The sequence below is a fragment of the Lissotriton vulgaris genome, chromosome 5 (genome assembly GCF_964263255.1).
Source record: "Lissotriton vulgaris chromosome 5, aLisVul1.2, whole genome shotgun sequence".
Lineage (NCBI taxonomy): Eukaryota > Metazoa > Chordata > Amphibia > Caudata > Salamandridae > Lissotriton > Lissotriton vulgaris.
Window position 1 is genome coordinate 830299075 of NC_141693.1, and position 15704 is coordinate 830314778.

The 15704-nt window shown below is 47.7% G+C and overlaps 1 protein-coding gene across 1 annotated transcript in view; it reads right to left on the reverse strand.

The window, feature by feature from the left end:
• TM9SF3 (transmembrane 9 superfamily member 3) overlaps positions 1 to 15704 on the reverse strand; it is a 284713-nt gene that overhangs the window by 165673 nt on the left and 103336 nt on the right. The window contains exon 5 of the mRNA XM_086922322.1: positions 9638 to 9715. Within this exon, the coding sequence (XP_086778448.1) occupies positions 9638 to 9715 (78 nt within the window). The remainder of the gene's footprint in view (positions 1 to 9637; positions 9716 to 15704) is intronic.

Below are 15704 nucleotides of genomic sequence, written 5' to 3' on the forward strand. Positions count from 1 at the left end.
GTGGATGAGTGGCGTTGGGTGGATGAGTGGCGTTGCGTGGATGAGTGGCGTTGCGTGGATGAGTGGCGTTGCGTGGATGAGTGGCGTTGCGTGGATGAGTGGCGTTGCGTGGATGAGTGGCGTTGCGTGGATGAGTGGCGTTGCGTGGATGAGTGGCGTTGCGTGGATGAGTGGCGTTGCGTGGGCGAGTGGCGTTGCGTGGGCGAGTTGTGTTGCGTGTGTGAGTGGTGTTGCGTGTGTGAGTGGCGTTGCTTGGGTGAGTGGCGTTGCTTGGGTGAGTGGCATTGCGTGGGTGATAGTGGGCTTGCGTGGGTGTGAGTGGCGTTGCGTGTCTGAAAGTGGTGCTGTGTGTGTGAAAGTGGCACTGCGTGGGTGTGACTGGCTTTGCGTGAGTGAGTGGCGTTGCGTGGGTGAGTGGGTGAGTGGCGTTGCATGTGTGAGTGGTGTTGCGTGGGTGAGTGGCGTTGCGTGGGTGAGTGGCGTTGCATGGGTGAGTGGCGTTGCGTGGATGAGTGGGGTTGCGTGGATGAGTGGGGTTGCGTGTGAGTGGTGTTGCTTGGGTGAGTGGCGTTGCGTGGGTGAGTGTGGTGTTGCGTGGGTGATAGTGGGCTTGCGTGGGTGTGAGTGGCGTTGCATGTCTGAAAGTGGTGCTGTGTGGGTGAAAGTGGCACAGAGCCATTGATGTGGCCTGGCGCAGGAAAATGCTGCTGCTGCTAATTAAGTATAAAAAGTGTTTAGGGAGTCACGGCTGCCAAGGCAGTGCTGGGAGGGGGGCTGCGCACCAACTGAAGTGCTCTGGTTGCACGGCCTGTGGCCGTGTGAAGTGATAAGCCTTTGAAGTACACAGGCATGCTGTGACGGAGGTGTGAGAGGTCTGGCAGGGAACAGATGGCCTGGCCGTGAAGCAGGGGGCGGGGCAGCGCTGGGGAAGCCTGTGGGAGGGTGATTGATGCCTTTGATGTGGGGAGGGAGGAGAGCCTTTTGCGAGCCTTGTGCTGGAGAAATGCTGCCGATGAGCGTGCATGTTTATTCACGTGATTCACATGAACTGCAAGAAAACCGCGGGGCTGAAAGCCCTTGGTTTGAAGACTATTTTGCCGACATGAATTCTCCCCATTTTCCAATGGAAAAGGCGAGACCTAAAAAGGTCGTATATCTGGCCCTTAAAGAGGGAAGGGTATGGATGGCAGGTAACACTGACAAGACTGAAATGTATTCCATGACATTGCCCACCGGACAACCCTGCAGAGCTGGACAGAATGTAAAGTGAAGGAGCTCTTACAGGTGAGCCTTCAAGCAATCCACAAGTGATCCAGATCTTTATCAGGTCACCAAGTAACAAATCTTTTCCATATTGCAGAAAAAAAGTCTTGGTAGAAGGGGGACACACAGACAAAACGAAATTGACCACCTCCGGTGGCTGTTGAAAAGAAATTTAGTGCCGCTGCCCAATATTACGCAAGAAGGTGGAGGTGGGGACGAGTCATCTGCCATGCTGTGAGGAGTGCCTTGCCAGAACTCCTCAGTATCCCTGGGGACTTCTGTCTCACTATGAATTCTGGACCCCACTTCAATGGACCGAGGGGGCTCAATTCGATGGGGAAGTTCACCAAACCTCCCCAGACGCCTGGTGATCCCCGAGCGCCGCTCCGTCAGACGCCCCTGCCTTGAGACCAAGACCGCACTCGGTGGACAAAAAGTCGGCAGCAATTTGACCCAAGTGAATACCCAAAGCCTTTGTCACAGCTCTGGGGGGCATGACTTACATATCGCTCCCCCTCACCCCACCTCATTCCACAAATTATCCCTGGCCATCAACACCAACCCTTCTCTCAGCCTGGGTTCCGCCTGACCAACAGATCGAGGGCCTGCCGGCTGTTGAGACCTTGAACGGGGTGGCTTGCCCCAGACCTAATATCCCATTGAATGCCCCCGGCGTAGCTGAAGGGCAGAGATCTGAGGAGGAGCACCGGAGCGATCTACACGCCACAATGCAGAGACCTTGCCCCACGCATTGATTATTTCAATTCCCGCCCCCTCCAGTTTATCACTGACCCCAGCATAAGAACGTCTGTAGATCCCCACCCCCATGACTCTGGAGTCTGTTGCACAGCTGCTTGGAGAAGTTGTTTGGAGGAGACCCTCCCCTCCCAAGCAGGAGAGTGGAATAATGACTTACCCAAACTACCGGTCTTACTTGGTTCCAGTAGGCAACAAGCATTTACAATGCAACGGTTTCGCCTTTGGAAAAGTTTGAGCTATTGGCATTGTGAATGACAAACTTTTTATTTATGTGTTGGTTTTGAAAACAGATAAATAAATGGCATTGTCATTTACAATGGCAATAGCTTAATCTCTCGCAAATGCGATTTGGATTGCAACTATTTCAGTTATCATTTTGCACTACGATGAAAACTGGCTTGTGCATTTACTCCTGCAGAAGAGTATCAAGAGGAGAGTCAGCAGGTGTCCCTGTAGGAGGTAGTGTATTCAAGACTGTGCAATACAATTCATGCTCCCTTCCCAACTCACTTGGTCTAGAACGCCCAGTCATACACTGCACCACCATACATTGCGACACAAATTGAATAACAAATTGAAATATATATTTCCATCTCGGCTAGAATGCTGGTTAGTTAGAGCAACCAATCACTGAATGAATCAGCTATTGTCTATAGGGTCCTCCAGAAGCTGACAGGACAAGGGCAAGAAGGGTGAGGTAACTAACAGAGCGCTGTAATGTCATAGGGTGATGTTAACAGCAGAGCCGCAGATCAGTGTAATGTCACAAAGTAAAGAAAACAAGCAGAACACTAGGGTGAGGTACAGCTGCAGGGCACCCTGCTGTTACAAGGTGCGAAAAACAAACTGAGCACTGTAATATCATAGGGTGAAATAAATAACGAGGTGGTATAAGCATGCAGAGCACTGGGTGACATAAAAGAGCAGAGTACGATGGTAAACAGAGCACTGTGATGTCACAGGGTGATGTAAAGAAGCAGAGCATTGTGATGTCAGAGGGCGATGTAAATAACTAGGTAGTAATAGCAAGTAGAGCACTGGCTGACATAAAAGAGCAGAGCACTCTAATGTCAGAGTGAGGTAAACAAGCAGAGCACTGTGATGTCACAAGGTGATGTGATCAGGCAGAGCTTTGTGATGTCACAGGGCGATGTAAACAGTAGCACTGTGATGTCACAAGGTGATGTAATCAAGCAGAGCATTGCGATGTAAACAAGTAGCACTGTGATGTCAGAAAAGAGATAAACAAGCAGAACACTGTGATGTCAGTGTGAGATAAACAAGCAGAGCACTGTGATGTCAGAGTGAGATAAACAAGCAGAACACTGTGATGTCACAAGGTGATGTGATCAGGCAGATCTTTGTGATGTCACAGGGCGATGTCAACAGTAGCACTGTGATGTCACAAGGTGATGTAATCAAGCAGAGCATTGTGATACCACACAGGGCAATGTAAACAAGTAGCACTGTGATGTCACAAGGTGCTATAAAGAAACTGAGCACAGCTGGGTGGTATAAACAATGAGGGTACTGTGACATCACACGGCGATATAAACAGGAAGAGCATTGTTAAGTCAGAAAGTTGTGTAACAGTATGCTGTGATGGCAGAGTGAGAACATATCACTGCATCTCTAATGTAAAGACTGGATTTACCAATTGTTTGTCAGCTAAAAAAAATTACATGAACTATTTGGAAGTCTACTTTGAGATCAAACTAAATAGTTTACTCTACAACCACCCAACACTCTCATCCTATCCGCCTTCCCTCAATGTTGTTGCATCCTAACAGACCCTAATACATTGGGCGCTGTTTCACCAAACTTTGAGGGGTAGCACACGTGATGTCAGATAGCCTTTGTCCTCCGATGACATTACAGGACAGGCCCTTTTCCCCATCGTTACCCCCAAAGCAGCCTCTTATTGTCTGCAGAGAGACTCCAGAAGTAAGGAGGAGGAAAGGACGGTAAAGAAAGTAAAGATGGCGGTTAGAGCTCTGTTTACCACCTGCTACTATCCCGCCAGTGAAGGAGCATCCAGGACAGCACCAGGTGCTAGCAGCAAGGCTCGAGTAGCAGGTAACCCCGACTAGCCCTAGCTGAGGCCCACGCCTCGGAGGCACCTCAGTGTCATGCTGGCGCCTTACAAATGCATCATGGTTTAGGAACTCAAGCTTCTTTAGGCCTTTGTGACTGTTAGTGCCTGGAGGCAGCTTCTCGGCGCATACATGTGATACAGATGAACTATATCATAGCCTGTATCCAATCCTCCCAGGTGATCGTATTATCAAATTATGCTGTTAATGCCGCGTGCCACCAAAGTATACATCAGGGGACTTAAAAAAAAAATACAGAAGAAATCCAGCAAGCTTTCTGCTTGCATTTGGAGAAGGAAGGGATTTATTCATGATATTATGCTTTAAACCCAGCATCCCTGAGACCCCTCATCTGAATAAACATGTGCCTCCCAGCAGCCTGTGTGCTCTGCGCACTAGAGCCGGAAGAGTCCACGAATCTAAATTCAAAGCAAAACACGGTGGAGAAATTGCTTTTTCAAACAGACGCAGATATTGTTTGCTTGAGGAGAGGATGAAAATAATTCTTCCTTTAAAGATCCTATTCTAGGGAGATTTATTTTCATTAACTGCTCCGTGTCAGTTCAGAAATGCTGTTTGACGGAATGAAACCTTCCTTTAAGCCCCTAAACCCAGGCAGTTTTTTCTCGCACAATTACAGGTTAAAGTCAGCACAGAAAAGACAGGAATAAGAAAGAAAAATGTCCCTCTTTGAACGCTTCACCGCAAAGTGTCTGTTTGTTGAACTTTCTGAGAGATTGTACTGTGTCGCCCTTGCTTTTAAATAGCGCCTGCTACCCCGCCTTCACAATGCTCCCGGCCCGCTACCTGTTCCCCCGGTCCCCCATCTCGGGACCGGGCCGTCAATGGCTCGCGCTGTTTGTTTCTTTTTCCCGGCGGCAGCGAGCAGCCAATCGGTGCGCGGCGGGACTTCCCTCCAAATGCGGAAGTCCCGCCCCGCGTCAGGCACCGTAGTGCCTGGCTTCCTGTTTTGCGGCGCTCGGGCCGTGGCGGTGATTCTCGGGCATTTAAGAGGGGTGGACACCCTCGAGACCAAAAGTAAACAGTGAAGCGAGGTGGGCACTCGCAAAGGGCGCCATAATCGGGGTGGCACCCGTCAATTAAGAATAAAGTGCAACGAAGCACTCGGGGGTACCAAATTACTGCAAACCCCGGAATCCAATCACCACACGGCAACATTGGTGACGCTGCGCCGCACGGGCCAATCCCGTCGCGGCGTTTGGTGAGGGGGCTCGGCTCTCCCGTCCAATCGGAGAGCAGCGGGCTCGTTTTCGGTCGCGTTGGTACCGGCAAGGTACGGGGCCCTTCGTCGGGGGTTTACTGATCCCGGGTTGCGGTGGTGAAGCTGCACACAGGTTATTTTAGTGCGCTCTGCTCGGGGAAGGCTCACAAACCTTCAGTCTGCACCAAACACGTGTCGATGGATTCGGGGGCGTTCCCGGCATCGCGTGACGTCGGCAAAAGCCAAAGAATCTCGGGAACGCCCCCGTGTCTGGTCCGGCATTGATGGACAGGCCCCTCGTCCAATGGCTAGGCTCCATTTATGGAGCTAGCCAATGGGACGGGGGGGGGCGTGTTCCAGAGTGCTTACTGTACTCAATAGATTTCTCTGGAGGAGGAGCCTAACGGCTCCGCCCCCCAGCGAAACCTAAAAAGGGGGACCCAGCAATGGATTGGCTCCCATCCAATCTTTGACACCAGTTTTTTGTGAGCGACATGAGGTGCAGGGGTGACCCAGCACTTCTTTTCCTACCGTACTCCAGTCTCTGCTGGCGTATCACAGGGAGGATACCCCCCACAGCTCTACCTGGAGGGCTAGATCTACCACTCCCTCTTCGACCTTACCTCCTGTCTGCCACTGAGGCCCCATGAGAGAAGTGGGCAATACTGGACACCAGAGGAGTGCTTGACCTACATTCTCCATAACTCCTGGTACACCTGTTAAAGTGATGTTGCACGTACCTACCTCCACTGGCGACGACCTTCTGGAACTTTATTCACAGCCCCCCTCATCCTCCTGGTGGGGCACTAGGGGTGCCACCTAACCTTATTTGCTCCACTCCAGCTGCACACTACTTTAAGTTCCATTATTACCACAGAGCCTCAGAGTATGACTGCACTAGAAGGAACGCCTAAGTTGGCAAGCTCCAGCTGTCGACAACCCACCTTTCATAACATTGTGGGGTGCACACACAGAAAACAAGAAGGCTTCCCATACGTTTCAAAGCACTGACAGGACACATGAAAGCACTTAAGGCCAGGATCCAAGACCAAGAGGGCAGGACAAAACGCAACATCTGTGTGATTGGGATGCCCAAGGGCATTGAAACTCATTTTCCTCGAGGACTGGCTCCAGGAGATAGTTGCTTGCCCAGAGGGCCTTTCAAAGTTCTATGCTCTGGAACATGTATATGGGGTGACTTGCTCGCCCTGGGCGCTGCACAGAGGCAGTTGGTGGCAGACCTCTAGAATTTCCATGACCTGGACTTTTTGCTTCAACAGGCCCACACTGCAGGTCTTTTCCAGTTGGAGAACGCATAAGTATCCATTCTCCCAGACTACACAGCAGTGGTGCAATGACAAAGGGCTTCCTTCTTGGCTGTCAAAAACAGACTACAAGAACTCTCTATCCCTACACCCTTTCTGGAGCTGGCTCGTCACCTTATTGTACGCCCTCATCCATCGCACCAAACGTTTTCGCACAAGACAACAAGGTACAAATAGCCAAGCTCACAGAGGCGCGGTCCATCGCGCACCACATCAGGCACACAATTACAGAAACCACACTTGTTGCAGCGGCCTTGATGGGCACACACAAGCATCACCTCCATAGAGGACTCCAATTCTGGATCCAAGAGTGTCTCCTACTCAGATTCCAGCGTTGTCCCTCCTACAGTCACCATGCTCCATGCTGATGACATTATTGGAGGGCCACCCTGAGACCTCCCCTTCCCCTAATGGCCCCAGCACGGGAATTGACTACCAGCACTGTTCTTCTAGTGGTGTTTTGGGTATAGACATTGCATGGCTTGTTCAGAGGCCTCTGGGCAGAGGAGCACGGGTTTACTACTGAGACCTCACCTCCATCTCACTGCTTTCACTTGACTAGTCAACAGTGGTGCCACCCGCAGTGAGAATTCGTCATGGCTCCATGTAGTTTAGACGGAGCATCCTGGCGTGATTGTCCTTGGGAGGGGGGGAGGGGGTTGTTGGCGAGTTCTGTAGTTGTTCTGTCCCTTTTGGAAGTTTTCCAATTTTCGCCGTCACCTAGATGCTCGCTATCACCTCATTATGTGGGAACGGCTGAATAGGTTTGCCGGTGGCAAGCAGCCGTCTTTGCTCTCATCCCTGTTTCCCTCCTCCTGGTCGGAAAAACCGCTACCTTCAGAGTAATTACTTGGAATGTCTGAGGCCTCAATTCCTCAACTAAGTGTTACATAGTTCAAACGTATCTTAAGAGGCGAGAAATACAGGTGGCATTCCTCCAGGACTCACTCAGGCAGAGTTTTGTGCTACAAAAGCACTGGAGGCGAAAGATTATACCACTACTTACTCTTCCCTTAGTAGAGGAGTGAAAATATGGGAACTCCCTGAAACCCCCTTTCTTCCTCAAGTGAAGATTATTGACAGGGAGGAACGCTTCATGGTGGTGGGGGTCAATCTGATAGGGACGACATCACTTTCAACAACATATGTGCCATGAAGACAGATCTGCCCACATTCCTTTTCTCCATAGCACTGCATATCCCCATGGTCACACAATTCTCACTCCTAGTAGGGCAAGACTTAAACTGTATAGCAGATGTCAAACTCGGCAAATTACAACCCCCATTCACAAACCTGCTCAGCTCTTTCGCTCTTGGACTGTGGACTGGAAACTAAGCAACACCTGGAAAGTGCATAACCCTCAGTGTAATTTCTACTCCTAATATTTTGGCATACATGACTTCTCTTTTCGATCCAACATTTTACTGTGCTCAGCTGCCTTATACTACCTAGGCAGAATACCTTTCCACCTAGAGGCTGAATGTTCTAGCGCTAGATTCCCATATTTTTCAGAAAGCCCTGGAGACATGATTTGTGATTACTTTGAGAAAATGAGGCTCTGCCTCCTCACCACATGCAGAATGGGAGGTATTCAATCTGGTTATTAGAGGTCACTGTATAGACAACACGGTAGGAATTGACATCCAACTCACAGGGAGATCAAGCAACTAGAGGATATTCTAGCAGACTTGGAAATAAATAGTCAGTAACATTGCAGAACCAGACTGCCTACAAACAGAATGGAAAAAGTTTCTGGTGTTAACTGAACGCCTTCGGACTTTTAATTGTAAACCTACATCACAGCACAAAACTAACACAACAAGATGGGGTGACTTCTAGCTTGGTTAGCCAACTCTGACCGACTTACTTCACAAACCCTCCAATTATACAGATCCGACAACAAGTTGTTATATAACCAGTCCAAAATCCATAGGGCTTTTAGGAAAATTTTCCAAAGCTCTATGCCCGATGGTAGAAGGCCCATCTTGAGCGTAAGTATTACTATGTCCTCGAGACAAAGATGCCAGAATCCCTGAGTGGATGCAGGCTTGCAGGGAGGAGAAATTCTGGTACATGCATACAAAGGATTCAGAAATTAAAGGAATACACACGGACCAAATACATTTAATTACCCCTTAATCATAAGCAAGGTATTAATCTGAATGGGTACCACGGGACAACTGTTTAGTTTACATAATATTAATCTGGCTCCGGTGGGCATATAGGGTTCTCCTTGTGTTGTATACCCATGGATTCTTCAAATGGCAGAGGGTACACTAATTTTCAATGCTTCAATTGCTGTCATCCAATCTGATTGCCTGGATCCTCAGCCCTCTGAAGAGCTATTACTCCGATATTTGACAAAGGGAAAACAATGTTCCCTTTTCCAAAGAGATTTATTTTTGAAATGCATAATCCTGGGAGGACTGATGGCTGTAGATATGTGAATAAACTGAAAACACGTACAGCTGTACCTGGCTCATTGACTCCTTAATGCCCATCCAACATGCTTTGTAAAGCAAATATCTCAAACACACAAAGGAACAGATATGCACAAAACCAAGTAACACACTCCTGTGAGTAAAGTTCTAGATGCATGCAAAGTCTGGTATAATTCTGTGCCACAGTTTTTGCTGTAGAGGAAAGCAAATGTTTGAGGAATTCAAATGAGAAACTCCAACCTTTTTTGTATGCATTCTTCAATTAAACCCCCACCTCCACCACCCAGTACCTCAAAAGATGTACACAAAACGTGACTTTTTTTAATTGAGAGGAATCATCACAAACCCTCTAATGGCTCTAGGATGTTAGGTCAATAGATAGCACTTCTTACACACAGCTAAAAGAGGAAAATTAACTGTAAAGAGGTCATTGTCTAAACTAACTTTCAAACAGCAACAATTCGCATCATATCTGGAGTGAAGATAGAAGAGGCAAAACTACTTCAAATGAATGTGTCAAGAACAGCTGCCTACCCGGTGTTGAAAAAACGATGGGTCAAGATACTTATCGAATCGATCTTCAAATTTGACGTCAGATTTTTTCCATTTTACCTAAAAAAAAATAATCAGGGCATGAGTGAAAATTGCAGAGGTTTTAGTCAATATTTCTCATGTTTTTCAGTATTACTATTTCAAAATCAAAATTCTTAAAATAAAATCTTACTTTAGGTAAATCTATATCCAGATTTAAAAGATGTTCATCTGAATTACTTAGAAACACTTTTATTCTGTTTGCAATCAAATAGTTAACAGAAAATTCAGGTGGCATTATAAACCTCTACGTTCACAAATAATGTGTAGCTGTTATCCCGACCCTAATATTTAACCCTTTTAGTGCAAAGTGTCACACATTTGAGGCAGTTCATGGATAAGGGTTCATTTCTTTTTTCCACAAAGGACACCAAGGCCAAATGTGTGCCCTTTTTCCTCCCCATATGTGTCTTAGGGAGTCTCAGGGAGACTCCCTAAGACACAACATGCAGTAAGAAATCAGAGGTATGTTGGCTCTTCAGGGTATAAATACTCCAGGGTCTCTACTCTGATTGGATGAAGTTTGGATATTTAAAACAATGTAAATAGATTGCTAGATACTATTGTTTTCAATGGAGATTAGGGCAATTGCTTTAGCACTGCTATTGTTTACTGTTACCGAGGGACTCCTACCACGACGACAGGGAAGAATCAAATATGTGAATCTATAAAAGATACAATACTGGAGAAAAGTCTATTCCGCAGAACGGAAAGGTAGGGGGGGGGGGGCAGTAAGTAATCTGTGGTTAAATAGAGTGTCCAAAACTAGCGTTACAGAAGGTAGACACTTCTAACTGCAGATTCCTCACCTTGTGATTAGATACCAAAGGAGTACCTTCACAATCTGATAATCGCCATGCATCAGAGAAATTGTCTTTAATTCCTGTCACTTTAGAGGGATCTTGGACAATTGTATTCTCTTTAATAATTAATGGTATGATATCAATTTACTGCAATGTAGCTCAGTAGTTTAAGTCCTTGCTGTCAAACATTGTTCATAATCAGATCATATGCTCCCACCAGGGACTACTCCATCTTTCAACTTCTAAACTGAAGAGAAGGAGTACTGCGGATACTCAGCAGCCTTGTAGTGCTATTGTGAAAAGCTTGCCCCCCTCTAGAGCAGTAATTTAATAACCTACTTCATTCTGGCAACTGTAGTTTTGGCTCAGGCCTATTTAGTACTGTAGCAGAGTTTAGTGGTTTGCTACAACTAAATTGATGTTTACAGCCTCTACATTTCCAAAAGTAAACTAAAAGCAAACTAAACGACCAATTTGCAGTAATAGAAAGAGAGAGCGAGAAAGAGAGCGCAAGAGAGATTTATTTTTGTTCTCATGCATGGGGGCATGATGAGAAGGTGGCAAGCCATGACATAGTTGGCAGGAAGTCCTGTGCTTTGGATGACTGAAATGTTCATTCTGCCTGTGACTTTTATAAAAGATCACAGTTGGATTTCGGTCTGTGTTAATGTCATTTCTAAACGCTTTAATTGTTTACATTCAGTTTTTCCTGATACTTCCCTTATTTCCACGCACAATAAAGCATCACACTAGGTGTCACAAAGATATTCTTAAAATGCCACACATATGGCACAATGAAAACTTATTAGCTAAGCAAAAGGGCAGACAAAAAAAACAGTGGCCAAAGAAAGTCCTTCCTGGGCTAAAGACAGTACAAAAAGCAACACATACAACTGTACCTGTAATAGATATGTAGACCGGGAGTGTACTAAGCTACAAAACTGTCTCAGGATCCACGATAAATAGTTATGGTGACTGGTCACCTGGACTCTAAAAGATTACATTGACCCGAAACAGTGCAAGTTCCAAAGCAGAAAACTGTCACTGCTAAACCCACGCATGGAGGTGCAGATTGCACAGGACCGGGTGGAGAGCCCTGCCCTGCTGCTGCAAAAGGAGGTCCTCCCAAAGTGACAGTTGATCAGAGGACAGATGCTCATGTTTATAAGTTCCAGATACCACAGCCTACTGGCCAACTAACGAGCCACTAAGAAGACTTGGGCCTGGTTGTTCCTGATCTTCTTCAGAACTCTGGGAAGGAGAGGCAAAGGCGGGAAGGCACACAGAAGTTGTGTGTTTCACTCGAGGCAGAATACATATCAGAAAGGGAGACTTTTAGGGTGCTCCAGTGAAATAAAGTGCTGTTAGAGCGTGTTTTCCCCACTGCCGGAAGTTGCCCCGAGACACCTCTGGGTGCAGCCGCCAATCATGATCCGCTAGATGTCAGCATCTGAGTTTCTCCGCCTGGCGTTTACAGTTAGGGCCAGGTAGTTCACAAGCAGGGAAATACCCTGCCGACTCAGCCTGTTCCAGAGCCACAGTGCCAACAGACAGAAGACCAAGAACCCCACCCGCCCTGCTTGTTGCAATACTACTGATGGGGGTGGTGGGGGGGAGGTGATGTTCTCGAGAATCTGAACCAGACTCCCTTTGAAAGACAGTAAAAGACTTTCAACACCCGCCATGCCATAAAACTGATGTTGAGTTGGGACTCTGTCAGAGACCGGAGTCCTCTGGTCTTCTCTACTCCCAGATAGCTACTCCAACCCAACAGAGATGCATCCGTCACCAGACTCAGATCTGAGTGTGGTAGGGAGAGGGGTCTGCCACCTGTTCAACTATATGGGAAAGTCACGGTTGGAAAATTACAGTTCGTAGAGGACTTCAAGCAAACCCTTTGGAAGACAGAAGTTTCTAAGGACAGCACCCTTATGAATACCAAGGTACCCGTGTTCCTATCCCAGGGGAGCCGGGTGCATAGGGGTCAAGTGGTGTCGGAAACCTACGTTGTTTTCAATGGCGTGACTTAAAGAAGTGCTGCTGCTGTGGAGATGAAGTGTCCGGTGGAATCCAAGCCTGGATCCGAAGTGAGAAGAACCTGAAAGCAGAGGTGACAGAGTCTGGGGTCACTTCAGGGTGACCAGGGGCTCAGTAGACTAATGCCCACCGATGTCGGGTGCTTCAGGGGAGATAACGGGATGCTTGACTCTGCAGCCACAGGGACCAGGAGACGTCGACCAAAGTCCAGAGGTGAGCTGTCCCACAAAGGATATAGAGTGCTGAGGGGTCAGTGTCCGGATTGAACACCAACAAGCCTTGGCAAATGCAAACCATGCGGTCAGAGGACACCAGTCACGTTGAGGACCAGCAAGGTCCTGGAGACTCTCCAAGCTATAGGGAGTCAGGGCACGTCTGGAGCAACTAGGAAAGCCCAAGAGAAATCAAAGTTACCTTCACAGGGACCCACAGGCCAACGGACCAGGGATAGCGAAGGGACCTTGAGCTGAATCATGAAATACCAGTCCAAGGAAACACTTGTGGAGCGTAGGCCGGAAATCTTCGGTGCAATTACTGCTCGGGTCAGGACAACATGTAGCTCAAAGCACAGCCTCAGGGATCACTAAATAGCATACCCTGCTGCAAAAGTACACTGTGCACAGGGGTTTGGGTTGCACGGTCCCCACGAGGGATACTCGTCTCAGAATTGCTGAGAAGTCAGATCAACATCAGGTATGCTCGGGAACCCACCTCCTGTGTTGCAGAAATCTTCGGAGTCCTAAGGAGCTCGGGAGATACAAACCGGTCAGATGCGTTAAAGGTGCCTGCCTTGCAGGGGAGTAGCTTCTTTACACCACGGGAGATTCTTCAGTCTTCCAGCGTAGTCTAGATTGTCAAAGTACTTGGTTTCTGCTTGTAGAGTTTAGTCCAGGTAAAATTTAAAGTTCTGTAGTCATGTTTCCTACTTTATACCCAAGGAAGGGGTTGGACAAACTCTGGGGACCCTCCTAGTGGAGGGACAGGACAGAGGGTTTGTTACACCCATGTCCTTTGTCCAGTTTCGCGCCAGAGCAGGAGCAAATGACTCCTGCAACCGGTTTGAGCTGGACTATGCACAGGGACACCAAAGGTGCCCCCAGTGCAGACCTTCAGGCCCATTCAGAGTGCAACCACTGAGCCCCAATACACTAATGCCTGTCTGTGACAGGAAACCTATTGTCCAACCTTCTCCTGCTCGAGCTTGGCTTAGCAGCAGGAGGGCAGACTTGTGTCTGTGGCTAGCAGCATCCATTTTGTGCTGCCCAGGTCCGGTGCCCCACATTAGTGGTTCTACAGGGAGGAATCATACCTCCCTCACCAGTTACTGATGTGGAAGTATAATTCCAAGGTGTTTGACACCAAACACAACATGGTTCTGTGCAGCCGTTTTAAAGTTACCATTTACCACGAGGTTATAATGCACTTAAGTATATATGGTTTGGCTACATCACAGACAACACCAGAGAATAGATTCCAAAGGCTGCAGAGGGGCTCTGCTCTTGCTTGGGCACCCTTTCACACAAAACCCAGCACCCTTCTTTCAGGATTGATAAGGCCTGCCATAGGGGTGACTGAAAGGTTTATATGTGCATTGATTTAGGATAGATCTAGATAACCAATATCTCAGTAAGGGGTGCATGCACCACCTTACACAGGCTGCAGTAGCAGACGTGTGGTGTCAGTTTGAATGGTCTTCAGGGGTGGCATAATACATGCTGCAGCCCCTGAGAGGCCTCTGGGGTACCTATGGCCTGGGTACATGGTGTACCATATACTAGGGACTGATAAGGGTACCCCAGTATCCAATCTGGAGTGTACCTAAAGTACATGCAATCAATTTAAAAGAGAAAGCAGCTAGACTGGGATCCTGGATGGCAGTATCCTAGTCCATCTAAGTCGCAAACAGTGAGACATCAGCAAAAAGTGGGGGTAAACATAAGAAGTAGATCCTACTCTCCTACAGTTTTTATATAGTTTCTATATGGGAAGAGTTCTATATGAGTCTGAATGGGGCAGGACCAGTTGCGGTCAAAGTCAAGTCAGACTTGTTTAGGAGTCAGACAATACAATTGGTTATCCTCTGGCCTCAGCAGCATCTGGCCAGACCAGACATAGCAGGGAGCATTGTGGGGAAAGGAATGGAAACTGAACTCCGGTTGTTTATCTGCCCCAGATTTGGGATGACACTGCAGCGGGGACATGAAGCACAGACCACACTGAAGAAAACAAACTGGAGGCTTCCATGACCCGAGGGGCCCAAAGGTGTACCACAGCGAGCCGGCAGGGTGTCAAATATGGCCAGCATGGCTTCTCTTAAAGCCTTTATCTGCTGCAATGTCGCTTAAAGACCCAGAAATTTGGTATGCATCAGGACAAGTTTATGGACCGATCACTCGAAATGGGACCATGTCCGAGATTTAAACGGAGACGAACCCTGATGCCCGTGCAACTTTTCAGGACAACAGTGGCGGGATGGGGAGTAATACCGGTTCAACTTACCAACCCTTTCGCCAGTGTCCAGTGAGAGTTGTGCTTCACTGTGCCAGATCCCCTTGGGATTCAAGCAGGAGCAGAACTTGGGTTTGTGATGACGACAATGGACACCTGAGGCAGATTTCATGAGAAGCTATCACAGACAGCTGCTTGCGACAGTCCCTACAAGGCTTAATCCTGTGGTTTTAGGTGGGGATACATTATTTTTCTCACTGAAGTAGAATGTCACAAAAAAATCTCATCTGACCAGGAAAAAAAAACTAGGGCACGAGCTCCAAATCCGTGCCTGAAGTCGCAGAAGAAAAGGAACTATGTCAGCAAGCATGCGTGGCAGATATCTGTGGCTGCTGTATCACTTTTGGGGCGTGATGAAGTCAATGCACAGCTGCACCACCTGTTGGCAGGTGGGAGCAAGGAAGAGAAAAATATACGGGTTCAATCTGGTGAATGGGGTATACACAAGGAATGGTGATTAAGTATGCTTATGCACAAATGTGTAATCAGCAATATTGCAACGGACATCGACCACCCTCCCCCTACACAGGTTTCCCTGCTCTTCCTTCCTGTTCCTCATTTGGTTGTTTTGAAGTTAAAGAACTATGTGTATGGTCATTTGATCGAACACTGGGTCAAAGCGGCAGGGTTGATTGGAACACTTTAAGATGTATGTATGGTAT